Source organism: Augochlora pura, chromosome 3, assembly GCF_028453695.1.
Source record: "Augochlora pura isolate Apur16 chromosome 3, APUR_v2.2.1, whole genome shotgun sequence".
In the NCBI taxonomy this organism is placed as follows: Eukaryota; Metazoa; Arthropoda; class Insecta; order Hymenoptera; family Halictidae; genus Augochlora; species Augochlora pura.
Window position 1 is genome coordinate 25,690,085 of NC_135774.1, and position 26,326 is coordinate 25,716,410.

At 45.3% G+C, this 26,326-nt stretch overlaps 3 protein-coding genes across 3 annotated transcripts in view; 2 read left to right on the plus strand and 1 right to left on the minus strand.

Moving 5' to 3' along the window:
* Positions 1 to 26,326, minus strand: part of LOC144479071 (colorectal mutant cancer protein) — a 74,100-nt gene that overhangs the window by 849 nt on the left and 46,925 nt on the right. Inside the window, exons 4-13 of the mRNA XM_078197573.1 lie at positions 6,339 to 6,600; positions 4,577 to 4,725; positions 3,558 to 3,779; positions 2,676 to 2,864; positions 2,217 to 2,407; positions 1,879 to 2,145; positions 1,590 to 1,785; positions 1,317 to 1,508; positions 1,019 to 1,206; positions 848 to 950 (exon numbers count right to left, since the gene is read on the minus strand). Coding sequence (XP_078053699.1) covers positions 848 to 950; positions 1,019 to 1,206; positions 1,317 to 1,508; positions 1,590 to 1,785; positions 1,879 to 2,145; positions 2,217 to 2,407; positions 2,676 to 2,864; positions 3,558 to 3,779; positions 4,577 to 4,725; positions 6,339 to 6,600 — 1,959 coding nt within the window. The remainder of the gene's footprint in view (positions 1 to 847; positions 951 to 1,018; positions 1,207 to 1,316; positions 1,509 to 1,589; positions 1,786 to 1,878; positions 2,146 to 2,216; positions 2,408 to 2,675; positions 2,865 to 3,557; positions 3,780 to 4,576; positions 4,726 to 6,338; positions 6,601 to 26,326) is intronic.
* On the plus strand, positions 230 to 773 carry LOC144479073 (ubiquinol-cytochrome c reductase complex assembly factor 5-like). The gene is made up of 2 exons (XM_078197576.1): positions 230 to 555; positions 664 to 773. The coding sequence occupies exon 1, from the start codon at positions 292 to 294 to the stop codon at positions 526 to 528; it is 237 nt and encodes a 78-aa protein (XP_078053702.1). The 5' UTR covers positions 230 to 291; the 3' UTR covers positions 529 to 555; positions 664 to 773.
* On the plus strand, positions 9,650 to 11,243 carry LOC144467849 (uncharacterized). The gene is made up of 2 exons (XM_078176826.1): positions 9,650 to 9,807; positions 10,872 to 11,243. Exon 2 carries the CDS (start codon positions 10,881 to 10,883, stop codon positions 11,091 to 11,093), a length of 213 nt encoding a protein of 70 aa, XP_078032952.1. The 5' UTR covers positions 9,650 to 9,807; positions 10,872 to 10,880; the 3' UTR covers positions 11,094 to 11,243.

Sequence of the window (26,326 nt, forward strand, 5' to 3'; positions counted from 1 at the left end):
GTCGGCGTAGAAGCACTAATCGAAACTGGGCTACTGTTCGAATTTATTTTGAATGCATATGTAGATGGAAAAAGAAATAAATTAGCTTAAAATGTTCAAGAAATAATATGCTATCTTTCCAGCAAATAATATTTGCTTTTTGTTCAACTTTAAACAGTTGATCTTAATTTTAGTGTGACTATGCGCGATGTTGGCGAAACGCGTCGGCGTAGAAGTATTAAACGAAGGAAACCAAGATGGCGTCCACTAGCTGAGAAATGTGGTTTCGCGAGGTTGTGAATACTGTGCAGAATGGGTACAAGAATCGCAAGATGGTTACACAGAAACGTTCCTGGTAAATCTCTCGGCAACTTTCGATTCTTACCAATCTTCTTTGTCTCTGGTGCTGTGTTGGAGTATACAATGATACACTGGCACCCTGGAGAGGTTAACTTTTACAAAACATTCAAGAAAAACCGCATCGAAGAAGCAGTGCAAGAAAGATTACAACGGGAGATAAGACTGCGAGCGCAGAATGCTAATGCGTAGAAATCTCAAGAACTGTTGCCGAAACTGGTACGTATTCATGATTGAATTAGTGTTGTACGAGACACTGATATGTTAGTATCCCTATGATTTAACGAATGAAGGTGTTGTCCATATATATGTAATTTTTACTTCCAGAAACCAAAGATACAAATCTTCAGAACAGAACCAAGCAGTGACAAAGGTTAGCAACAAAATGTGACACATAAACTGGAGGAGTGTATAAAACAGTAATAAAATAACTTTTATGATTCTCCCCACACGATTCTGATACTTATTTTCAATGTCCTCTATAACATCCTCTATATTACATTATTTGTACCTGCGTAGCATGCCTTTCAACCATGCCCAACATTTGCTGCTCCAACTTCTTTAATCTAGACTGGTACTTCTTCTTGGATTTCTCTAGAGTTTGCACTAGTGCTCTGAAATCATACATACCATCAGAAATTACATAATCTATACTTCCCGATGCTGCGTCAAATTCAATTACCCATTGGCCCTCTTCAAATCGTTCACAAGCTCAGCGGACTGTTGATGCCTAAGTTCCGAATTCTTGTTAACTTTATCCAAGGTCGACACTAATTCCTGCAGACGTTCTTTCAGCCTGGCTTCACGGCCCAGCGCCTCTATCAGCTCTGATTCTATGCCTTCGCTTTCATTATCACTCATACTGCGATCCTGAAATCAACGGAACTAAATACATCTGGACAGAAAGAAGCATGTCATGGGTCTAAACGGTCCCGGACACTCGAACACGTCCGAGGATGAAACGACAGTCGCATTCATACTTTATTCGTAGCCATTGCCAGCATGGCCTCCGTGTCGTTCAGCTGACCCTGAAGGTGCTCAATGGCGGCGTGTTGGGCCGCAATTTGCGTGTCGCGCGCGTTTAATTTTAATTCTATGGTAGCCCGTTCCTTCTCCAGTAGGAAAACTCTTGCCCGCAACTCGGCTTTGTCCTCCCGCATGGCCATCAATTCCTGCGTGATCATTATACCCGATCTGTGTTTATCCGTCGTAGAACTCGTCGTAGTGAAAGACAAACCGGGGGGCACACGAACCTGCATCAACACTGCGGTCTCCAAGTCCAGTTTCCTGGCCTCCGCGAGCGAGATCGTATTCTTCGAGTTCAGAGGCTCCGCGTGGACGCTCTCCAATTCCACTGCGGTCGATCTGACCATCGCGCGGTCCCCTTTTAATTGGCTGATGTGTCTCCTGAGCCTCTGCTCGTCTTCCACGCTCCACGCCACCTCGTTCCTAACGCGATACACAGCATTTAATGCGCTCTCATCGATTGTTAAATCACACATCGAAATTAGAAACCACGACCGCGAAGGTCATACTACTTACTCATCGGACAAAACTATACTGTCCTCCCACGGTGCGTTCAGGCTGTTCACGCACTCGTTCTCCAGCTTGTTCAAAACATGATAGGCCACGTGCTCGGCTGCCCGCCTGTTGTCGATCGTGATACTGTTCCTTTCCGTGGACAAAGCGATCTCGCTTTCCAACAACGCCACCAGAACATCGTAGGCTTCGATCGTTCGGTCGCTGTACGAAAGAGCTAGACGCAACGCGGTGGCGTTCGACTCGTACTTTCCTACTAGTAGGCTCAATCTAAAAATGTAAGAGGGACACCACGATCTTACACCTGGTCCACCACCGTTATTCGAGAAGCAGAGCAGTACCTGTCGCATTGCGCTTTGCTCTCGTGCAAGGTCAGAGCGAGGACCGCGTTGTTTGCTCGGGCGTGTTCCAGTCTGCTGTTCAGCCTCTCCGTCTCGACCTCGAACTGCTTCTCGGACCCGTTTAGCTCTTGCAGGTTCGAGTGTTCCAGCAGATCGGACACCAAGTGCTCCGCCACCATTGTCGAGCATACCTAACGTGTTGGAATCAATATTTACCGGTTCGATTGTTTTAATTGATAACAAGCGCAGCTATGTTTTGATGTATACGAAATGGGTATTTATCGCATGGATTACTCTTTCAATCCTCTTTCAATGCTCTTCATCCTATCCCAATGAAATTCGATTTACGTCGGCAGTTAATTTTTTGTTCGAGAACCTCGACTGCCGCAAACGAACGAAAAGATTTCACGGAAAAATTGCGAAACAAGAGGCGCGCGGACAACGGCAACGATAACGTACCCCCAAGTTGGTAATATCGGGTCCTGTGATGTGCCTCTCGTCCGTCCTCCTGAGTCTCACCCTCTCGGCCATTTTAAGAACAGGAGCTTCCTCCCTCGTTACGCTCTTTGTTGGCGGTGTCTGCAGGGGCGGCAAGAGTGGCGAGCAAGGTGCACTCAAAGGTTCCGGCGAGCTGGTGTTGCCTCTTGTCTGCGGGGAATCAAAGGAGGACGAGGAAACATTACGGCGGGAAGGGTTGATAAACATTTTTCTGAAAGTGTCGGCTGATCAAAGGTTGGGCCCGCGAGCCCCGGGGTAACCATGCGAAAAATTTGCTCAACATCGCCCGGGCGCACGTTGCGAAAATATTCGAAGATATTCGAAAACCTGCGATCATCACCGAGCAACCGATCATCAATTCGAACGCGGCACTCGCTTGATTTTTGGTAGCAAATACTAAGCAATTCAAAAGAACATCCACTATTCTGAGGCACGCCTCAAGATTATTATGTAATAAAAAAATGTTTACATCAGTAAATTTCTCCATTTTAAAGAATTATTAAAAGTATGTACAGACTCGTATGCATAAATTGTACTAACAAGTCGTATAAAATAAAGTAGATCGTCAAAACCTATCTTGGATTTATAGTTAAAATGGCGTCGAGTGCAAGGGGTTAAATTGTGCGACAAAAATGATGAGAAAGTGTTAAAAAGTTTTTTGAAAAATGAATTCTATTTAATTTTAATTCAATTTTCTATTTAATTTTAATTCAATTTTCTATTTAATTTTAATTCTATTTTCTATTTAATTTTAATTTAATTTTCTAGTTTATTTTAATTTAATTGCGTTTGAAGAAAGGACGCTAAAAAAAAGATAACACGATCCCAGAGTATGCCACCTACCCTTAGCTCTCTGCGAGGCGAGTCGCTGCCAGCCTGTTGCCTCTGGTTGTTCGCCTGATTCTTAAAATTGGCGAGCTGCGTGTGCAAGCTCGAAATCTCGGCCCGCAAAGCCGTGACCTCATCCTGTAACGCTGCGACAGCAACGCTTTGGCAGGACGCTGCCTGCTGCGTCGGCTCGGGGGTTGGTAATGCGGCGGGACTGTCCAGCTGTTCTCTGCCATTCTATCGATAAAAAAAGAACACAGGAGTCGTTTCGATAAAATAGACTCTTGGAAATCGGTTCGACCCGAGAAGCTTTTGGTTTATGGCAATACCCTTCGTCCGAAGGTTCCATTGCCTTTTCGACGAATTTAAGGGTTGCACAGGGTGGCGAGTTGAAACAACTTTTTATGCTCGTATTCTTTATAAATTTGTATACTACAGTGGAGGTGAATCTATTTTTATATACGGTATTTTCAGACTTTGAAATTTTGATAAATCCAGCAAGTCTTGGCTTGCTTAAATTGGGGATGACGATAGGTTGAATATTAATCGCTGTAGCAGAGCTATAACTAGATCCTCCGGGTCGGAAAAATTTGACTAGTTATTTCAGAGTTCTAACAAAATATCCTGAAGATTTTATAAAGATTGATGGAATGGATAGTTCGAAATAAATTCACAAAGTAGCCTCTTCTTTCGAGGGGTAGCTAACCGATCCGCGGCAGTGAATCGAATCGATAAAAAGCAATTGTGGAGATCGGTTCCGAGTGAAATCTGGCGAGTTTCGTGCTGCAGCTTGTAGAACGATTGGAAGCGCCCACGGTATTCCCATAGTTTCGCCGCTCGACGAAATTAGTTGGTACGAAGCAGTATATCGGGCGAAATTTAATAGGTCTGCCGAGCCACGAGGGCCAGACGCTGGCTCTCTCGATTAGGGAAGTTGGTAATCGAGCGAGAGGAGGATCGATCGCGGAATGGAAAAGTGAACGGTTCCCGAAGGCCGGAACCTGGTGTTGCGGGGGGGATGGTGGCGGTGTTACCTCGACGGCGCGGGGCTCGATGTCTTCGCAACAGCTGGAATCGGCATCCCCCAAGGTACGGTCACCGTCGCCTTGGATGTCGCCGCCGGCTTCGCTCTCCTCGACGGGGTTCGTGATCGAACCCTCCGCGTCCCGGCTCGTCTCGATTTCTGCGAATCATAAAACACCATGAACCGCGGGAACGGGGCGGGAAGTTCGAGGACTCGGTAGGGCGTCGACCGAGTGGACAGAATCAATCGCGAACGTCTGTTGGCTACGGCTCCGTCGAGTCATCTTCCGAATTCGAGAAGTCCGCGAAAGTACGTAGAAATTCATTTCATTTCATTTATATATACATATATACACACGAGTGAACAATCATTTTTGCGACAACGAAAACAAAATCATAACTTATATCGGATGGTTATCCCTGAATCGGGTAAACAGTTTACAGAGACTTATACATCGATTTATTAGATATTTACTACGAGAACTTTCGTGCAAGATACCGTCTAAATACGGAGACAATTTTATGGATTTATGTCTGGCCATTTCGTTGCCGAAAATAGCAGAATAGAGGACAGAATCGATAGAGAACGTCTGTTCTGGACAGAATAAGAAGCTCCGCGAACGCATATATATTGCAGATTTACAAGATTGTCGCGTCGAGGATATCCACGAACATTCTTCAAAATATTATCTAAACGCGAAGTTTCGCAGATTTACGTTCGGCCATTTCGTTCGAGAAAGTAGAACTACACCTAGAAGAAGAACAGCAGATGAATATCTCCGGGTGAACGACATACGACTCGTTAAAGTAGAAACGCGTTTACCTCCCATACGAAGACGAAGAACAAAGTTATGGAAGAAATCAACATTCTGGCGACGTGTACGCTACTCGAGAGCGAACGCTCCTCGAATCGTGGATCCTCCGGCCACCCAGAGACGCGGATCTATTCGGCGCCCCGCTGTTTTTACGAGACTCGCGATGCTGGAGCCGCATTCGACAGTGGAGGCGACCGAGAGGATGAAACGACTCCTGAGCCGGGATTCCTAACAGATATTGTCGACAGCTGCGAACAGCCGTCGGTACCGAGAGTCTGATACGACGTTAACGTTCCTCGAAGAATTCTTGAGACGGCGACAGACGAACGAAACGACGGCGCTATAGAAGAGCGACGGCGTGTACACTGCGCGACAAAATGATAGGACATCCAACAATTTTTCGTGTTCCTCAAAACCAATAATGCATAGAAAGGTATTGCATGTAGCTGTATAAACCACTGATTATAATAATCAGCCACTGATTATGTTTTTTTACAGGAATTATATCAGTTTATGTAAAAGACGAGTACGACAAAATGATAGGACACGTGTAGAAATAATATGATTTTTATTTAATTTTAATGTTTTATTTCATTTCAATAATATGTAGACATTCCTTTTTTTTCTAGAACCGCTAACATTCTCCTAGGTAGTGATTCAGTGATTTAGTGACACACGAAAAATTCTGGGATGTCCTATCATTTTGTCGCGCAGTGTAGAAGAGAGCGTCGGGCGCCGCCGCTTTCCGGCGTCGGAACGTCGGGAAACGGAGCGCCCGCGGGGCGTCTCTCAGGGATCGTCGAATTTCGAAAGGAGGGACACCACCGACAAAACGACGAGCCATAAATCCCTGTCGAAGTAGGGAGCCCCGGCTGATCTCGCGAGGGAGCCAATCGTCTCGGTTCCGTTCCGTGCCGCCGGAGCAACAGATTTACGGAATCGGTTTTCCTCCGCTTACCGGACTCATCCTCCTCTGCAATTACGGTAGCACGGTGCCTTTCGAGCTGCCTGCCCAGCTCGGCGATCACGGAATGCAACTCGGTCAGCCTCTCCTCGTGTCTAGCCGCTTGCTGCTCTGCCCTCTGCTCGGTCCTAGCCGCCTGCACCTCGGCCCTCACCAATGCTGCCTCCGCGGCCTCTCTGGCTCTCGTCGCTGCCACCAGCCTGGAGTTCAGCTCTGCCACCTCGTTCCTCAGGGATGACAACGCAGCCGCGTGCAGCTGCAACAAAAATCGGGCGACGATCGGTCAGAGTGCAGTTCAGGAAGTAGGTTTGGACTTGCTAATCGCAATTGACGTCTTGCTAACGTTGTAATTAAATATACTCTAAGGAGATTGTTCATGTTGTATGGTCGCTCGAGTCAAGTGGAGCGTTTGGTTTAATTTCAGGTCTTCGCAGCGCGCGGTTGAAGGGATTGTGTCGCGTAATTCTTATTTCGTTTCACAGAGTTTTATATGCATGTGTTGTTTCCTTAGCTCAATTACTTTATGTTATATCGCATTACTGTTTTCCAGTTCTTTATTATACAGATTATACTGCAACAGTTTAAAATAGCACAGCCTCTGCAAGGGGTAGCTAACTAATATTGTATTAGCAGCTAAAACTTCGAATATACACGCGCTCTGTATACAACTATTTGATTCATCCCATATCTGAACAAATTATCTATAACTTATCTATAAGTATATCTATTGAAATTGCTTATTTATATCGCTGTAAAAAAGTTATTAATTAAAGTAACATTTTCTAAAGGTATTCTGGAAATAATTATTCAAAATCGTATTTCATGTGTCTGGATTTACTATACACAGATTGTTACAGTATACCAAGTACAAAGGGTCGTCGACGATGAAGACACCGGATTGTCTCGGAAAGGTAAACTCGGATTTTTCCCTCGAGTGGGTCGGTGTACGGTGCTCGCCGAGCGAGATACACGTGAAACGCAAATGAGAATCATCGATCGGCCAACTTGCAGGTAATTCGAGCATTCTGCGGCGTCGCAGGTCGCAGGTCGCAGGTGTGATTCAGCTCTGCCTTCTACGCGTTTCGCTCCGGGTCCGTGACGCAACCCGTCCCCGGATCCTTGGTCCGGACAGATAAGGATTTGTCCTGATTGCGGATCGCCGGCCGACGGAGGCAGAGCATCGCGGAGGACCGGTGGAACGCGGCTCGGCGCGGCCCTGCATATTTTATACGGCCGCGTGCATATTTTATTCGTACGAACGTTGCGGCGACGCCGCGCGATATCCCAACCCCGGGGGCGAGGTATCAAATATTCAGGGTGTTACGGTTTCATCCGAGACGCAAATGGCTGCGAGAACAATTCCGGCGATCGTCGGGAAGCGTTCTCGCCCCTCGTTCGATCCGCACGAAATCGCATCGTTCCCTTCCACGGCGAAAATTTTATGTAAGATTCAATCGTCGAACACCTTTTTTTCCGAGACGCGCTAATAAATCGAGCTGTTCGATTATGTGGTATAATGAGAGCGTGTGGAGACGGATGTACAGTCAGTCCCGTAAGTATTTGTACCCTCATTGTTTGCAAGGGAAATTTGTTGAAATCAAGGGACGCATATAAGATTTTGCGATGAACTTTCTTATAAGCAATGAGGGTACGAATACTTATGGGGGTGACTGTACGTAGAATGAGACGAATGAGTGTGAATGTGTATGAGAGAAATTAAAAGAAAGCGAAAAGGATGAATAGAGAACGCGTGTGAATTTCCTGATTTGACGAAAGACCAGCTTTTAATTTAATTTTCCATGTCACAATTATAATGTACGGTTTTCTTTTCACCACACGCTGAAAATACTCGGCCCAATTTGCATCGCACGAATTAGTCGCAAACGGTGGGAATTTGTCAAGTGCAAGGATATTTTCGAAGAAGTACTCGGAACTTCTCGGCGGCAAGATAATAACCGTCATTCGAATTGATAGATTACGTATCGCGAATTAGAATGACCGCGTCACGCAAGGAAGGTTAAACACAGCATTTAAAGATGGCGGCCGGGAAAAAGAGATATTCCAGCTTTTGCGAGACAACAAATACGCGCAGTTGCTAAATTGTAGCTCACGGCGTTTGCTCGGACTCCTGTCAAGTTTAAAAAAAGATCGTAATTGGAGACAGGCTAATCTCGAAGAGCAGGAAAAATCGTCCTTGCGCGCGTCCGTCGATTAGCGTCGCGGAAACTAAGTCGCAGCAGACTTATAATCAATTATACGTAAGGCGTGGTGCGGACCATTGTTTTCCTTTGGTCGCATTAATTATGTTGTCTCACCTGGTTTACGAAATGGCAGAAATTGCTCCTGTTAGCACCGCGGGATATCTATTAAAATCTGAGGTCTAGAAATATAAATTTTAATGTGAAATTTTTTTAATTTAACAGAAATTTTCAAAATCCTAACGGGATTTGTTTTCTGTGACTTAAATTATCTTAGCATTATTTCACGATTTAAGGTTTATGGCATAGTAGGTCGTTGAATTCGTCTCGAACCATACGAGGTTGTTAACCCTTTGCGACCGTATATCTATTCTCAGCCATCAACGCTATTTATTCACTTTTATAATTTTAAATAAAATTAAAACATCATTGTGTTATATATATGTAATATAATATAAAATATAATTAAATTATAAAAATTATATAAAATATAATATAAGCTTCAAAAAAGAATTCATAAATATTGTTTTTCCTAATGATGTGTCACTGTTTATTGAATTATTAAATAAATTAATTCCAACCAGCCTGCCAAGTATGTATAAGCTTAACACGATCGCAAAGGGTTAATATTCTGAGTATAAAAGCTCCAAGAAGTTGTCGCGAGAAACAAAAATTTGGTTCGAACACGAAAGTCGCGAAATTGAGAAGCAGAGGTAAAGCATTGTTTGGCCAGACCGCGGTGCAACGACTGGAGACGGTCACCGAGGTGAGAGAAGGTGTTGCCGCGAGGAACGTCGCCCGCGAAACGCGACACGTACGAAACGGTTTCTGGCTAGCACTCTAATTGTCGTCGGAGGGACGACAGTTCGCAGCGATCCGTGGGTCGCAGACGATCGTCCTTCCTCCTTATTACCGGACGGTCCTCATTAATTTCGTCGCATTCGGGCCGTTCCGAGCGTGAACGATCCCGGCCAGAGAGGGAGAGAAACGCGCGTGGGCGTCGCGGAATAGGCGTTTACGAGCCGCGCATCTCGTCGCACGAAGGAGTGTCCTTCGCGGCGGCAGCCATGCGTGGCGCTGGTTACGATACAACGAGCCGCTAATGATTCCTGGACCACGTGACGGCGCCACGTATAAGAATCGCCGGTCGTAATTACCGCGATATCAGTCGAGAGCCGGACCCGCCGAGAGAGGATCCCGTGTGTGCCGTTGCCATTTCGAATACGTTAGCAGTACACCACTACGCACGCCGCTACGCACAACAGGTAAACTAGTTTCACCGATAGTTTTTGCCGATCCCGATTCTCCATCGGATCCTCCGCAGCGTCTCTCTATCGTCCTTACTTCGAGCCGGACGATAGCCTCGTCTTTTTGCGGACGCATCGTGTGCTTCGCACATTTAACACGTTTCGCCGGGTACGCGTCTCCCCGCCCGGAGAATCTTACAAAGATGCGACGAGTTATTTACGAGCCTGAAAAAACCTAGTTCCGCTTCGTGATGGCTCCTACGGTTAATTACACGCGTGCCGTTTGACGTCTCACTACACCGGTATTACCGATTTTATGAACTTTCTTGAAATCCGTCCGCCGGCGCTACTCGATTATGGATTTTTCCCCGGGGCAAGGATCAACGATTTTAGTTGACCCTTTTCAGAGCCGATCTGTCCATCGGATAGGCTGCTTTTAAGCTCGTTTTATGTATTTATGGCAAAAACGTGCGGCTTCTACGCCATTTCAGACCATTTGATATTTTGACTGAAGATTGATATATTTAATGTAATTATTAATTATTATATAACAAATAAATAAACTTATGTGTTTTGTTCTATACTGCATTTTGTATAATGCATCGTCTTTTTGGTTGAAATACATTTTACAGAATTACATTTGTCATAAAATATATGTTTTCAGCGCAATAACACGTTCGTCGCCGCGTCAACTATATCTGGGTGACATTATTTTCTGACCAATGCTGAAAATTTATTTTTATTGCAATATATTCGAGCGAAATGAATTCGACTATGATTTTTCGAGTGCGAAAGAGTTCTAATGTCATCCCCTATGATAAATGTGAACTTTTTAGTTTTATTTTAATTAATTAAATTGCTTTAATTTGCGGGGATTTTAGTGTCTAATTGTCGGCGACGAACGTGTTAAATAAATACGACTGGTGGCATGGAACGTGTTAACATACGAAATTGTTCCTCTATGCATTAAAATAACGTCCAGTATGCGTTTAAAAAGTAACTATCGAAAGTTGTCGCCATTTTTACAAGAAGCTAACGCAACTGCAACAGTCACTAGGATGAAGTTGTCAATCTGATTTCAGAAAGACAAGATGAGGTTCCTGTTCGCTCTGACGTTGCTTCTGACAGTGCTCTGCGTGTCGATGTCGTTCGCGCAGAAAGATGACTACATCCATCTGCCGGGCAAGAGCTGCAAGGATGCACCGCCCTGTCCCGATGGCAGACCCTGCGTGATGGCACCGCCGCGATGCAACGCCGGCACTTGTGGAACAGATCCCGTGCCCACGTGCGGCTCGAAACCGTGAATGTCGTCGGAGTACCAATCCCGGTACAAGTGGACGTCGCAGAAGCCGATCCTCGTATTCATCGTTCACCGATTGACGAGAATGCTGACCGTCGACGTGTGACAATGTACCGGCTGTAATCTGGCTAAATAAATCGTACTATTCTTCAGACGATGTGTCTCGTGAGAGAAATTTCAACCCCCTCGAGACCAGCTGTAGCATTTAGTTGATGTTGGTGGTGCGAATCGATTGTGCGTTGCAAGTTGACCAGGTTCATTGCACCGAGTAATTATAGACTGAGTACGTATTAGTATTTAATATCGAAACTTGGAGTCTATAATTATTTACAGTACTTTAGGTGGCTCGTTTTAGCTGATATACACTCTATATTTAAAATGAAATTTAACAAAATACCACAATTATATATATCTACGTTAGAAATAATAGATAATAGAAATATATAAGTATTTTTGGTTCTTGCTTAAACATCAGTATAAATATAATTGTCACTTTGAGCCTATAATTCAGCACTGTACATTAAAAAGTATCAAATACACCAAACGTCTTTAGCAACCATCGAGGAGCAAACGTAACGAGGACAGATCCTTCTATGTATATCCAACAGGCTAAAAATCGTCGCGAATCCGTCCTCGCGTGGCCGACGGATCGTGTCAGCCTGGAAACGTCACGCGTTCCCGTCGGTTCGTTGCGCAACGTCGGTTCGCGAATTATTCCGAGTGACTCACGTGTCACGATTATAGGGGACAGGTTGGACGGCTTCGGTTCGGTTCGTTTCGCGTTCCGGACGGTCGCGTTCCGCTCCCCCGGGGCCATCGGCCGACGAATTCGACCGAGTTTCTCCTCGGACCTCGGCCTCGAGACGGCGTTGTCCGAGCGGCTGCCGTAAAGCGATACCGGAAATTGCGGCAAAGTGGCTGCGAAGCCGGCGACACGGGAGAGGGTGACTGTGTGAAACCCGGCCATCGACTTTCTTGACAGCCTCGCGAAGATATTCCCTCTCCTCGGTTAGTTTGTCCGGGACGGATCGAGTCCTTGGTTCAACGAGCGATCCGTTTGGACCTTGTTCGAGATTATTTTCGACTGCGGGATTACAGTTACAACACGCGCGAGTTTATGCGATCTTATTAAGATAAGTATGATCTTATTTCTTGCGAAAGAGCTCGAATGACCGGTTTTTTAAATAAAGGTATATTATTCTTCTTAGGTATATTATTTTCCAGTCGAGTACAAGTAACAGACAATTTAATATCGGCGATAGAACGAGAAATAATTTTTAGGTAATAATTAGGAAATTTCTACAGATTCGCAATAGTATTTTTATGTGTATAACAGACGTTAGGTAGCTTTAGCGTTAAAGAAAACGCTAGATCCTTGAAGAGGCTCTTAATTACTGCTCCAAAAATCTTGGAAAAATGTCGAACACTTGACTCTTCAACAGCAGACGGTTCAAAATCGCGTAAGAGGAGCATCGTCTCCAAAAAGCGAGGGCGTTCGAGTGTCTTCGGAGAGTTCCTTTATCCGACTTCCGGTTGATCCAGCCGTCCCCATGGTCTCCGCAGGCGGGAACCGCGTTTTGATTACCATGTTTTCGGTCGAGGCTCCAAGAAGTTCTTTGAGGAACGCCGCTCGTCGTTGAAGAGCGTTCCCTCGAATCCCGCGGTGAAAAGCGTGAACACCGCGCGAATGCGAGAGCTAAGCTCGGCTGCGGATCCTCTTCTCCCGTCTCTCCTTTCAGCGGGACTACTCGTCGCGCTACTTCGTGGCTCGGCACGCCGCGCGAATTTCGTCCACGGATTGCGGCGCGTCCGCTCGTGAAAAGAAAAATAACGCGGCCGGAGGATCCCCCGGGTTTGCCGGCCAACAGGTGCCCCGTAGCACGCTTCCCGCAGAGTCACGACTGCAGTTTCGAATGCAAACAGACGCGGCAAATTCCAAGACAAACAGAGCCACGGCCGGAGGTTGCGAAACTTCCGACGGTCCCGGGGAGAAAAAACGTTTGCACACCGGGGAAAGCGCGACGCGTGCTCTTTGGAAGGCCGATTAGGCCAGCACATTCGACAATGGTCTTCCGCGAGGGCCTTTTGTTACCGGCTCGCTTTCGATTCCCAGAGAGTCTGGTTTCTTTAAACTGGGAGGAAATACGGTGGTGTGCATAATTATATATTTTATGTGATATGTACTTTGTCGATCATATCTAAACGAAAATTTAATAAAGCTCGATGGTATTTGTTCATTTTCATTTTTTATGTATATCGATAACAGATGTAATATTTTGTTATACTTTTCTTTTTAATTTTCACGTTGTCTTGACTCAAGAAGACCACCTACACAGTGCTGTGATTAATTATAAACTCGAATTAATTTCTACATTTTTACTGATATTCCAAACAGGAATTATAATTGTTTGAATGGCAGTAAAAATGCAAAAATTACTTCGAGTCTATTTCGCGTTCGTCTAGGAAAGTCTAGATCCGTGTAGAAATCCATCGTTGAATATTTAATTTTTCGAGCCCGTTACACAATCGCTAGATAACGGCACGAAGCTGGTCCCACGCGTTAATTTCGTATCGTCCTGTCGATTGTCCCGGTTGTTAGGCGAAAGGAAGCTCTTTGTTCTCGTGGAACGATACACGTTTCAACGTGATTCTATCGAGACACGAAACACGATTGTTTGGAAGTATCGTGATTTCGTGGAAAGAAGTTGTCTAGTTCTATCGCTGGAATCTTTGCGAAGGAATGACAATGAATTTTGCATTTCATCAATTTGTAGCAAGTTGTAATCGTCGTGACAGACAATTGTAATTACGTCGACACGTTTGAAAAAGCATGAGTCACGTGAGATTGTTTTAAAGCTGTAAGTTTAATGCGTGTGATCTAAAACAAAAGCACTCGCGTGGGGACCTAAGATATGACATTTATTTATAATAAAATTTATTTTATTTCCATTTAGTAAAATTAGTATAATGTGATCGTGTAATTGTACGAGATAATATAATAATATAATTAATATTATATGATAGTATAATTATATAGCATTATGTAATAGTATATGATAGCATATTGTATATAATATATAATATTTAATATAATTATAATAATATAACAGCATAATAATAGTATAATTAAATATACGAAAATAAGGGAGGTTTTCTAATGGTGGGGGTGCACTGGACCTCCGAGCGCGTGTCGCCGAATTCTGCGACATCGTCGAAGAACCGCGGCTTCGTTCTTGAACCATTGACATTCAGCAGCGGACTGCACGAGAGGCCACTACACTTGCTCGAACGACAAAGTTGCGAAACAACATCTGCCGCAGTATCCCCCGCAGCCCCGGGGTCCGCTCCGATCGAACAGGTCCAGCGAAAAAGTTTCATTCAGAGGTGGAGCATGAAAGTCAATCGCGGCGTATAACCGGCCGGATGGATTTTCCGGCAAAAACCGAGTCCTTTGAATGGTAAAGAGTACTTTGGTAGCGTGGCCGATGAAATTAGTAGTTAGACCGCGGCGTTGAATAATTTATGACACGGCTGTTAGTCGTTCAAAGGGCGCGATATCCGATGGGGCGCGGAAATTCGCGAAGCACGGGCGCGCCGAGGTGACTCGAGGCTTTCAGACAATGCCCGCGAACAAATAATCGAATAGAAGGTAATAAGATGGAAGTACCCATTACGCGACGCTTTACAGAGGGTATAAGATTCTCGTTGGTTCTGTTGCAACTGAAAAGCGTTATTGCTGAATATTTATATCAATGTTAAATCGATGTTTTAAGACAACGCGTTGGACCTTGAAATATTTATTTAATACGAGTAAAAGAATAATAGAGGAATGTTTAGAATGTGGGTAACATTTTTACATCCCCTTTTATGTAGACTCTTCCTAATTTTTATTGTATCGTCTGTGTGATACTGTTTCAAGCCGGGGTCACAGTTCACTGTTTCATAATAGGTACCTTCAACTTAATTGTAAGCCAGCTACACCTGTCTACGGTCGACCGAGCCGCCACCTAACGACTTAACGACTTCATCCCGAACGTATCCAGAACCACCCATAAAACTTCTTCAACTAGTTTCCATCGTTACAGAGAGGCGGAGGAAAGTGAAACAAAATGGCCAATCCTGCCACTGGAAAGTTTCTTTTGAAGTAGCTGCTCAAGGTGGAAAGGGTTCTCGCGGATGCCCACCGCAGGGCCTCCGGTGCTCCATCGTGGCGAGGGTTAATAAGATCACCGATAACCCACAGCCTCCAAGGAGATCGCCTCTCGATGAGAATGGAGTCAGCTCCGGTAATCCGTTAAAGGGGTCAAGTGGTTATCCCTTTCAAGAACGCAAATTCCTTGACCGGTCTGCCGTGACCCTTTTTTTCTTCCCTTTGTCCCGGCGACGTCGCCTTCGGGATGAGCAGCGGCCCCCGAGCCGGCCCCGGGTTTGATCCGAGGGTACCGCGCTCGACGAAGACGAACCGGGCCAAGGGGTGAGAGCACACCGTTTCAAACGGTCCTTTTGTGAGCCCACGGGACAAAAGAGTAACCCACGGACACGTTCAAGCCCAGCCACGAGCGAGAGACCGCGGCCCGTGAAATGCCCTGCCTCCCCGGACCGCTTCTTCTTCTCGAGGATCTCGAGCGACGCACACGACTCGCATAATTAATGCCGGGACAGGATCGAATTTTCGTATCGGCGGCTGCGAGGCTCGAGACGATCGGGCTTTCGCGTAAACGGGTGACGGTGAACAATATTACGCGGCAGGTGAATGAGTTAGGAGACTTACTTGGAGAACCATTGAGAATTTTTGCGATTTTTAGGACTTTGTTGGGTCTGTTGAAGACTCCTGGTGCTCTGCGAAGGGCGTAGCCGATTAAGATGGTCAAAACTGCCCTTAGAGGTTTTTCAATGAGTCATAGCAATAAAAACTCATCTGTGCAAAATTTTAACCCTGTAACTTATCCACGAGGGCAGTTACAGGGTAAATTAGATTTCGCGGTTTTCCGGCATTTTTCTCCCTTTAGCGGCTTTCTAAAATTTTGAAAAAATGTGGCTTATTTTGGACATCGAGCCGCATGTTATAGAATTTTTTCAGATTTTTCAGTCGCAAGCTGTGATTATCAAAAATGAAAAACCATAGAAAAATCGGAAAATTGAAGCTTTCTCGAAAACTAGAATATGAACTATTTTTATATTAATTCTCTGATAAGGTACTATCACGGCTATGCCTTTTTATAACGATCTTCGAATTTTCAGGATTTGATTTAATATAATTTAATCTGATATAATATAATTTAATATAAAACAATTTGATCCGATCTATTTATTAACATCCTTTGGAATAAACAGCCTTTGTTAAATATAACACAAAGTAAGGATTAAAAACTGCAACAGCTTTCACTTAACTGTTTTATAGACGGTAAGACTTGAGAAGGCCGGACCTTCCGAAGATCGAAAGAATTCTACGCAACCTCTGAGAACTTCCAGATGATCTCTCGGAGACCGGAGAGCGCGTCATCTAGATTCCAGCCAGGCAGCGAAGTTTAAGGTCGATTTCCTGGATCCCGGAGGACCCTTAAAAGAGCACACGGATCCGTCGGATTCCAGACAGAGTTCCGAAACTTCGGGTCGATTCCCAAGATCCCAGAGGGATCTGCGAAGCAAGAAGGACCTCCGGGACATCTCACGGATCTAAAAGCTCGACGATGATTCCTCGGATCCCCCATAAAGCCGGCGCAAGATCTCGACTGCGGGGATCCCGGGGAGACCGGTTATTCGCATTTTTCCCATCGAGATGCGCCGTATCAGAGCGGCGGCGGCGGCCGGTGGAAATGCACATATTCAGAAGTGGTCCGCGACGAGTCCTGAAGCAGAAGGATCTCGTCGTCCTAGAATTGATTCGTCCTGACCGTGCGGCGCGTCTGAAACCGTCGCTAACGAGACACCGGACGAGGAGAAGCGATCGGCAATGACAGACGGAGAGAGTGGTCGGAGCGGTTCTTTCGGGCATCGCTCGGAGATGCCTGGATATACGGAGGCCTGGCGTTCGGTGTGGTCTGAGGTGTCGGACGAGAACCAAACGAAATTATCTCGCGGCGCTGGAGGGCCGGAGGGAGGACGAGGAGAGGGGAGGCGACGGGGGGGACAGAAGTTTATCCGGAAATACCTCGGTGAAATCGATCGTCCGATTGGTCGTCGGCCGTCGCTCCGGCTGGCTCTGTCTCCGCCGGATTAAAGTTTAAAGGGTAGCAGTCGATTCTGTATAAGCTTCCGGGAGACAGACGGCTGAACGACGAACCGCGCGGGGCGGATCAGCGAAAGGGGGTGTGCCGGGGGAGGGGGCAGAACCGGCTGACACGGGAGAAAGATAATCTGAACGTGGCGAGCGCGAAAGACGAGCAGGATAAAAAATGAACGAGACGCTCCCGGATGAATATGGACACCGTCGATGAAGTGCCGGGGTGGAAGGGCGACGGCGGGTGTATACCGGAAGGACAGAAAACATTGTCCTGTTGCCGAGAGACAGCTCTCAATCCTCCGCGCGCAGCTCTCGAATCGAATACGACAGCGGCAAAAATTACGGAATTCCATTATCGGGTGTCGGGATATCCGTCGCCTCTCCGGCTTGTTCCCGCGTTCACGTCCCCGTTCCCGTTCCGTCTCGTTCCGTTTCGTTAACGCGCTCACGGTGACGCTCTGTCGGCTCTATCGCCGCCGTCTACCCCCGCGCCGCCCCACGGCGCTTCGACGACCCACGCGCGCCCCTAATCGATGCCGGAATAAACGCGTAAAATTGTCCCGTCCCAGGAAATCCGCGGAACCGTCTGGACACGGGTTCGAACTGCAATCTCGTGGGCGACGATCGATGCGGGAGTAAATTGAAACCCGCGTTGCGAAATGCGGTCTGCCGGCGATCTTACGGCGATCCGCGATTTGCATAACTTTTCAGGGCGGAGCGGTTGGAGCTGGCGGCGATCTTGTCGACTCGAGTTTTATCATCGTTGGGATAAGGCGCGGAAAAATAATTGCGAACGGGTGGGGTGGTGATCCTGCAATCTGCCGGTCCGTATCTGGTATTGAAATAGAATTGATCGCCGCGGTTGCTGACAGTACCGTTAATTCCTTCGATGATATCGATGATCTTCGAAAAATTGGCCAGATTCACCACAGTGCGATTAAATAAGTCAACTCGTAATTGTAATTATGGAAAATGTGATAAATGCACTGCGGAATTTATGCATTCATAAAATGCATGTAAAAATATATAAAGAATATAAAAATGTTACAGGATTAATGTTAACTGATTAAAGCTGGTATTAAGGACAGAAAAAATGCAATCCTTGTATCTTGGAATTAATAAAGACATTTTTTATAAGAATTAGCGGTCTATTGGTAAATATCACAAAAATGTCAAATGTAATAAATTCAGCAATATAAAATGTCACGAACGAAACGTTGCAGACGGTTCGCTCTTTAATGGCTCAATCATTGGTCGACTTTCTAACAAAAGCGTACGTCGACGCATAATGGCAGCGTGGGAGTCGCTAATCGCTCGATCCCTCCGTCGATCGCTGACAGTATTTACGAATATCAAATCTTTTTAAACGATGATTTACGTCCTCTATAAATTGCACAGATTTGTCGTGATAATAATAATAATAGCTGAGCGGTTGTCGCGTTTTATGGCACATTTAATCGCATAACGCTTTCTCTCGACGACGAGATTAGATCGGTCGTCCATAGTTCGAAGTATCCTGCTCACTTGCACAGGTTGCTCGTTAAATTTGATTGGCGCTAGCCGAGTAAATTAATGAGTCGGGTCGACTCCTGAATCGTGTTTTAATTGATGTCGAAAAATCAGATCCTCCTCCGAATTTAGCACGCTGCGATCGGGTTTATCGAATCGATATCGAAAAGGGGAACGGTCACCACTTTATTCTTATCTTTCCAATCTTCCAGCACTATCGAAATTTCATCCAAAACACGTTATCAGAGATGTTCATAGCGTACCTTCCCAATTTTCCCTTATCCTACAAAATTTCAGCTGTAACGTAAAAATATCATCAGCTTATCTCATTACTATCAAAAGTTCGTTGATTTTTACACAACTACGTCGCTCTGCTCCACTTTGCGACGCCTTCCGATAATTAACTTTGGACCTCGTTAAACGTTAACTTCAAAGACTGTGCCCTAAGCTTGCTTAACCTCGTCGAGATAACTTCTAAAAATTGGCTTGCAATTTCTGCTGTAATCAAATTAATTTCCTTAAGTAGAACGATGTATCTTAATAGTGTTACTCTTACGAAGAAGCGAGTTCTTAATGTGTTTAAATAGAGAAAGAAAAACTTCTTAACATCTTTTTAATAGCTTTAAACATCTCATGCTGGTAAAAGGCTTTTTTGTCATTGGCAAAATGCCGAATCAAATGCTTTTTCAACATTCTCACGAAACGAAATCTTTTTGATAAATGATACAGCGTTCAGGAGGAGCCAACATTTTGCAAACAAACGGGGAAAACGATGACCGAAACAACCGCAATTTTCATCGCATTTTCATGCAGTGCCCGACGCATCCCGTCTGGTAGTCTGCTGGCACGGATTTCGCAAAGAACGGCTTTGCCAAAAAAAGAAGGAATAGCAAATGGACCGGAAGGGGGCGAACTTACAGTCTCCTGGTGTCTGTGACTAGGTTCCACCTGTATGGGGACGGTTTTATCGGAGCTGTGATCGCCGGGGCAGCAGAGCCACGACCTGGACCTGGTTAACCTCTTCGGCTCTTCTTCCTCCTCTTCAGCATCCTCGTCCTCCGTAGTGGCGCAGTGCACGTAGACGAGATCGTGCCTGCGCGGCGCCTCCAGGATCTCTTTGCCGGTAGCAGGTACGTGGCTCGGTTGTGCCGGGAATCTGGACGGCTGTTGACAGTGTTGCTGGTGTTGCAGCTGCACTCTCTGCCGGTGCAGCCGATCCACGTAGTATGCCGGCTCCGCGGAGCCATTGCTCAAGGCCACCGTGAAGCCCGCCACGTTGTCTACGCGCTTCACCTTAATTCTTGCTCACCATCGGATCCCTCGTCATCGTCCTCTCTCTCTCTCTCTCTCTCTCCTCCTAGATCGTCCGGCTTCGGGTCAACCTATCTGACCAAGTCGCATAGTCTTGCAATGATGCGATTTACCGCGAACATTGGCGAGGAGGATTGGCGATTTTCTTATCTCTATGTACACGCAATCAATTTATTTTTTATCAGAAACGCAGAATTTGAATAAGCATGATCGTTGTACCGGCACGCGTTTTCGGATTAGGTATTGTTGTCTTCGCTTGGACAGAGTGGTCCATCTTGTTCTATCTGTTTGAGATGTTTGTTAACATCTTTGACAATTATTGTGCTTAAATAACATTTTGAAATTTTTATCTTTAAATGCAATCTATACGTATCGAGAGTGCAGTAAATTATAATGTTACTGTAATTTAACTCAACTTTACATTAGCTCTAAATTTTCTTGACAATTTTGGTCAACAAACAATACCCATGTTAGTATATATAATAATTAATTATACTTGTTGTTTCGCACAATATGACTTAAGACATTAAAAACGTGATAAATAAATTCGTATCAACGCGAATCCTAGTTTTAATATTCAACGTCCTCTTCGACCAATAGCCGATTACTACTTGCAATCATAAGCAAATTGAACAACGGACTGCATCAGAAATAGGACTGTAAACATGGTGCATCTTCTTCTGGTGAACGCACTGTACATAGTACAATTCCCATAGCACAAGATCAGATATCCGCTAACGAAACCGGTATTTTAATCGCGAAATATATGATTTGAATGCAGGTATTTGGATTGGGTCTCGATAAAAAATGAGACACCCTGTGGCGCAGAATTCAGAGATCCCAAGCACCGAGAGCAAAAAGAAAAAGGAGAACCAAAGAGAGGAACGATTGCAGTTTAGAGCCGGGCAACGAGAAAATTCCAGGCTCTAATTAGAATTCATAGAGCGGCGGCGTATTTTTCCCCGCTCGGCACGTGCCGCCCACCGATCCCGATCTTGAAATCGTGGAAAAGTCCGCGTCGCGGTGTAATGGCGTCGGTTTTCCGCGCGCTCCTCTCGTCGGACTTTTTTTTTCTTTTACCACCCTAGTCCTGTTTCTTTAATATATTTTCAACGTGTTTAACGAGCGCGGCATTCCGGCCGCTCGTTAACCTGTCATTAGTGGCCCGGTCAACGCTGGTCTTCGATGCTCTCTCCCCATAGGTCGTTCGTTAGCTTTTCAACGATGGGTTCCCGACGCGTCTCGCGGAATCCGACACGAATTGCAGGTTTTTTCACCGAACAAAACGCGAATTCGCTTCCGATATACCTATAAAAACCTTCCGTATTTTGTAGGTTTGTTCTATGATGGCAGCCTTTTGCAGACTTCTTTCTACAAAAATCTGAGACGTTTGTTTTTGTCAGCGAAAAATTGTCGAGTAGTTCGATTTGACGTATATCTTTTAATGCGAAATGAAATAAGTACTTAACCCTTTGCATTCGAAGCCATTTTAAGCTTAGATCCAAAATGGCTATTTTGATCAGCTGTAGTATAGTAATTAGTATAATTTGCTGTATGAGGTTGAGTCTTGTGACTCGTAAAACTATTATGATTTTCAAGAAGGGTATCAACATTATTTTGTTAATTATATAACAATCTTCATTGACGCTACCGAAGCACCAATCGAGTGCAAAGGGTCAAGGTTCTATATTTCTTGATACATTATTAATGATGTGTTCTTAAATCTAGAACTTTTATTTTTTAATTATTAATAATTCAGTTTTTTATTACTTAAAACAAAGTTCCCTTTGTAATTCTACACCATATCATCCCTGTTACAAAATCGCGCACTAAGACCTATGTTCTTACATATAACTCTCTTATATCTTCGACTATAACTCTGTCATTGTTAAAACTCGTGTTTTCCATTCCTAAAACTGAAATCGCGAATAAAACGAGCGCGTGCCCCAATTCTCGAGAATTTGCGAACCACGTGAAACCCTGGTGGCTAGCAAGACACAGAGGTCGCCCATAGGGTGGTCCGCGGATCGAACGAAAGAGGAAAATCGCGGTGATAGCTCAGGTTCGCCGTCGTTAACAGATCTGCATCGAGATCAGCCCGGTTGGTGCCGCGGTGCTTAATCTGATTATTGGATATTCCACGCGGAGTGTCTGCCGGCTGTTATTAAGGCCGACGGAGTATTTTAATTTCTCGAGACCAGAGAAAACGGCGCGGCGATCGTTCGGCCCGCGGGGAGGAATGCTTTGAACGGCTCTCGCCGGTAGCAAATTGATTTTCTGCAAACGACTCGCGCCGATAAGAAAAAGAGGAACAGAGGCGATAAAAGGGAAAGAAACGATCCTTTCGGTTATTCCAGACCGATGTCGAGGATCAGCGAGATCCTGGAGTTCTCCCGCTACGAAATCCTATTATTTTGCGGCAGGGTAGATGGACCGGTTACGATCGGCGCACCGTCCCTTGCCATCTGAATAATTATTCATATTTTCTTATTTGAAGCTGGATGGAGTTCGTAGTTATCGACATTGCTACGAATTGGTAAATACATATATCGTATCATATATTGTATGTATCGGGTAAATACATTATTTCTAGTGGATACGTACGGTGCATGAGAATATTATTTTCTCTATAGCATGAACTAGCTTAATAAAGAACCTGTAGAATTCTAAGCAGGATAGCTACATTTATTAATTAAACGTACGGAAGTATGGAGAATTATATTACATATATGTAAAGATAGTTCGTTTCAAAAACTATTCTATGTATTATAGGAACTAACAAAGACGAGATACAATACAAAAGAAACAATGAATTTGTACAATCAGTTACCAAAAATAACGTCAAAAGAAAAAGAAGAAAATGCAAGTAAAATTGAGAGCAATGAAGAAATTGAAAGAAAAGGGAAGAGAAAAATATAAAAGAACAATGCATAACATTTCTTCAAAAATAACTAAAATACGATACAAAATGCGTATTTCACCAATGCTCTACCGCAATAATTCTTCAATCGCTTGATAACTTATTACAAATTGGGTATCAGAACTGAAGGTATTAAATAACATCTTAAAACTTGAACATTTCTTGCGCGGTTCAAGATTTCAAGAATATTTCCCGCTGAAATCCATACAAGTCCTCGACGTGGCCGCAAAACCGTTACCATCCGCCCTTATTTAGCGGCAGCGGGATCCTCGACTTTTCCGCGTTGTTTCCACAACGTTTACCCGGCCCTCGCCCCGGGATTCCGCGGCGAGACTCGCGCGCGGAAAGCCGGGAGGCGCGCGGCAACGTCCGAAAACAACCGACTAATTTCACCGCGGCAAACGGTTCCCGCGTTGCCTCGACGATAAATCTCTCTCGGGTGTGAACGTATTTGCATATTGTGCCGCGCCGCGTAAATTTATCCGCGAGCGAGCTCCCAGCCCTAGGAGAAACAAACGGAGCAGGGGTGAGGGCGAAGCCGAAGCTGCGGAGAGTAAATATTGTGTCGTCCCGGGAATTCCGGAATTTTCGGAGCTGATGCGCGAATTCGTAATCGACTGATTAGCGGCTTTCACTTTGATCTAAAAAGACTGCGTTCGACTGGAAAGATGATCTTTGTAATCGGTAACGTCGCGATCGAACTGCAAAATTCGTGGCGATAAATGAAAGCTCGAAGGAAAGAGGGCGGTGAAAGTATTTAGAAATATTGCTATATTCGCGGGACGTTTGCTCGCACGTATTGTACTCAATGTAAATGATTTTTCCATTTTGCAAAGAGATTTTCAGTCTAGTCATGCTCTGCAGAAACAATCAGAGTGAGCAACGATTTCATTCTCAGATACGTCGATCAGCTAATAAATTTCTAGAGGAGAAAGGAAATCTGCATTTATCGCATACCAATCTTTTTGCTTTAATGTTTTAGTGTTGGTAACTAGACTGTACATATCAGATCTAAACAATAACCGTAGCAAGTTGAAAATAATGTAACAATATCCATAAGCTCTTTTAACGTGTTCGGAAATTTAAAATGCATAAATTTAAATTTAAAATAAATGCATAAAATCCTGAATCTATCGATAACAGAGGAGTAGAATTTTATTTAATTTCCAAGGAACAATATTTATTCTTAGCAGAAATTTTCGTAACAAGTCTAACACGTCGATACAGCGTAAGGGGTTAATTTTAATCATTTCACAATGTATTATAGTACGTGCGAAGTGTCATCAAATCGTGCCAAAAGGGACGTCGCGCTATTAGCCACTGTATCTTCCTGACACCATCGAAGACTGTCTAAAAAAGCAGATGGTGAAGATCGGGATTCCTTTCCCTTAAAGATCGAGTCTGATCGACGGCTTGCGATGTTCGGCGCGTAACTCGGTCTTCTCCGTTCGCAGCCATAAGAGAGAAGCGTGAAGAGAGGTGAAGAGAGGGGTCGGCGGAGAGGAGAGGAGAGGAGAGTCGCGCGGCCAGTGGGTTCCCGTAATTGAGTTCGCATGGTGCTCGCGTAAACTCGCCGATCTACAGGGCTGCTTAATTGCTCCGGCAGGCCGTATCGATCCTCGTCGAGATCCTGGACCCGACAGAGTGAGAGAGAGAAAGAGAGCAAGAGAGAAAGAGAGAGAGAGAGAGAGAGAGGACGCGTCGCGAAACAGGCGGAGCCGCCGCGTTCGCGAAATAAATTAATTGCTCGACCGACAATTATGAGACCGTCGAGGAGGGTGGTATGGGGGAGGGGACAGGGATATCCGGCGCGGACCTAACGACGCCCTTATTACCGGTCGCAATTAGTTTTTATGCGGGGTCAATGCGATCAAAGGGGCCGCATTTCGGTCGCCTCTTGTCGGGGAAAACCCGCGATTGCGGGACCGCCGATGGATTCTGCTGCCGAGATTCCCGGCGGACGATCATCTCACCGAACAAATTCTTCTTACATTCATTAGCTTTTGCAATAAACGGGACGATTACGTGTATCGTTCGTCGCGTCTTAAATAAACCGCGATACGTTGCAGCCCTGTGATCGCGATGCTCGGGACGGTGAACGTGTTAAGCAAATGGCTCCCCTGTTCGTTCGAAAGCGTAACTCGTTCGAACGTATGCTAATAGCCCCGTGATTTCTTTACGACCGAGACGCTCGACTTTTTCTCTCGGCACGGTCCAACGGGACTGCAAAAGTCCTCGAAAGCGAAATTACGAGCACGAGCGCGCGCCGATCCCGGGTCTGAAGGGCTATCTAAACCGATTTAGTGTCCGATTGCAGGTAAATTGTGGCCTGCGATCGCGGTACGCATTAGCCGAGTTGTTTCTTTTCTAAGTCAGCTGGAACCACCCTTCTCGCGATTGCGTTCATACCTCTGGAACGCACTGTTACCTTTTCAAGGCAAGACACTGCCTCTACGCACGCTATGACGTTGCTTTACCATTGCAGCGATTACAAAATTGTTCGTCAAAATTTATGCACAGTCTGATAAGATTTTTAAGTTCTGCTAATATCTCAAAAAAAAAAAATATTAATCGCTCGGGCGAAATTGATTAACATTATTCCGCTCAGAAAGGTGTTAAAATAATTTACGACGCGAACACAAGAACCACTGATACGAACGAAATTCCTCCGTTTCGATTTCCATAAATTATCAAAAGAAAAATGTATATTTGCAATCCGGCTCCTGTAACAAACACAGACCCGTGACCGAACGGACCAATTAATCCGCCGGTTTCAACGGCAAGAAACTTTATTAGATCTGTCACGTATGGACCAGCGGGAAACGTCGCGTTCCACGCGAAAATAAAAAGTACGAGCCCCATAAGTTCCGTCAGCGGATCCGGAGGAAACCGATTAGCCCCCAGCTCCCAGCGTTCTATCGAGTTAGGCGATCGGTGGTTCCATTAGCGCTGCCCAAACACCGTGAAAAACCGGTGAACGAGCGAAAAGCGGAGGCGGACGAGTCGCGCGCGCGCGCCTGTGTGCGCGCTCGTGGGCCGGCGAGAAGGTTCCAGCAGCTGCGCTTTCAACGGATTAGCTTATCGTTTGTCGTCGTATCCGGCGGACATTTACATTAGCCCGGCTCCTTTTTCCCACCTTTCAACGGCCGCCGGAACCCCTTTTTCTTCGCCGTGGCGACGCCGTAACAATCGCCGCCGATTCGCCTCGCGCGCGCGCGCGCGCGCGACGTTGACTCACTGTCGCGTGCAGATTCCAATCTTGATTATTAATTAC

Coding starts and splice junctions, on each gene's coding strand:
- LOC144479073 (XM_078197576.1), top strand. CDS start 292: ATGGGTACAAGAATCGCAAGATGGTTACACAGAAACGTTCCTGGTAAA.
- LOC144467849 (XM_078176826.1), top strand. CDS start 10,881: ATGAGGTTCCTGTTCGCTCTGACGTTGCTTCTGACAGTGCTCTGCGTG.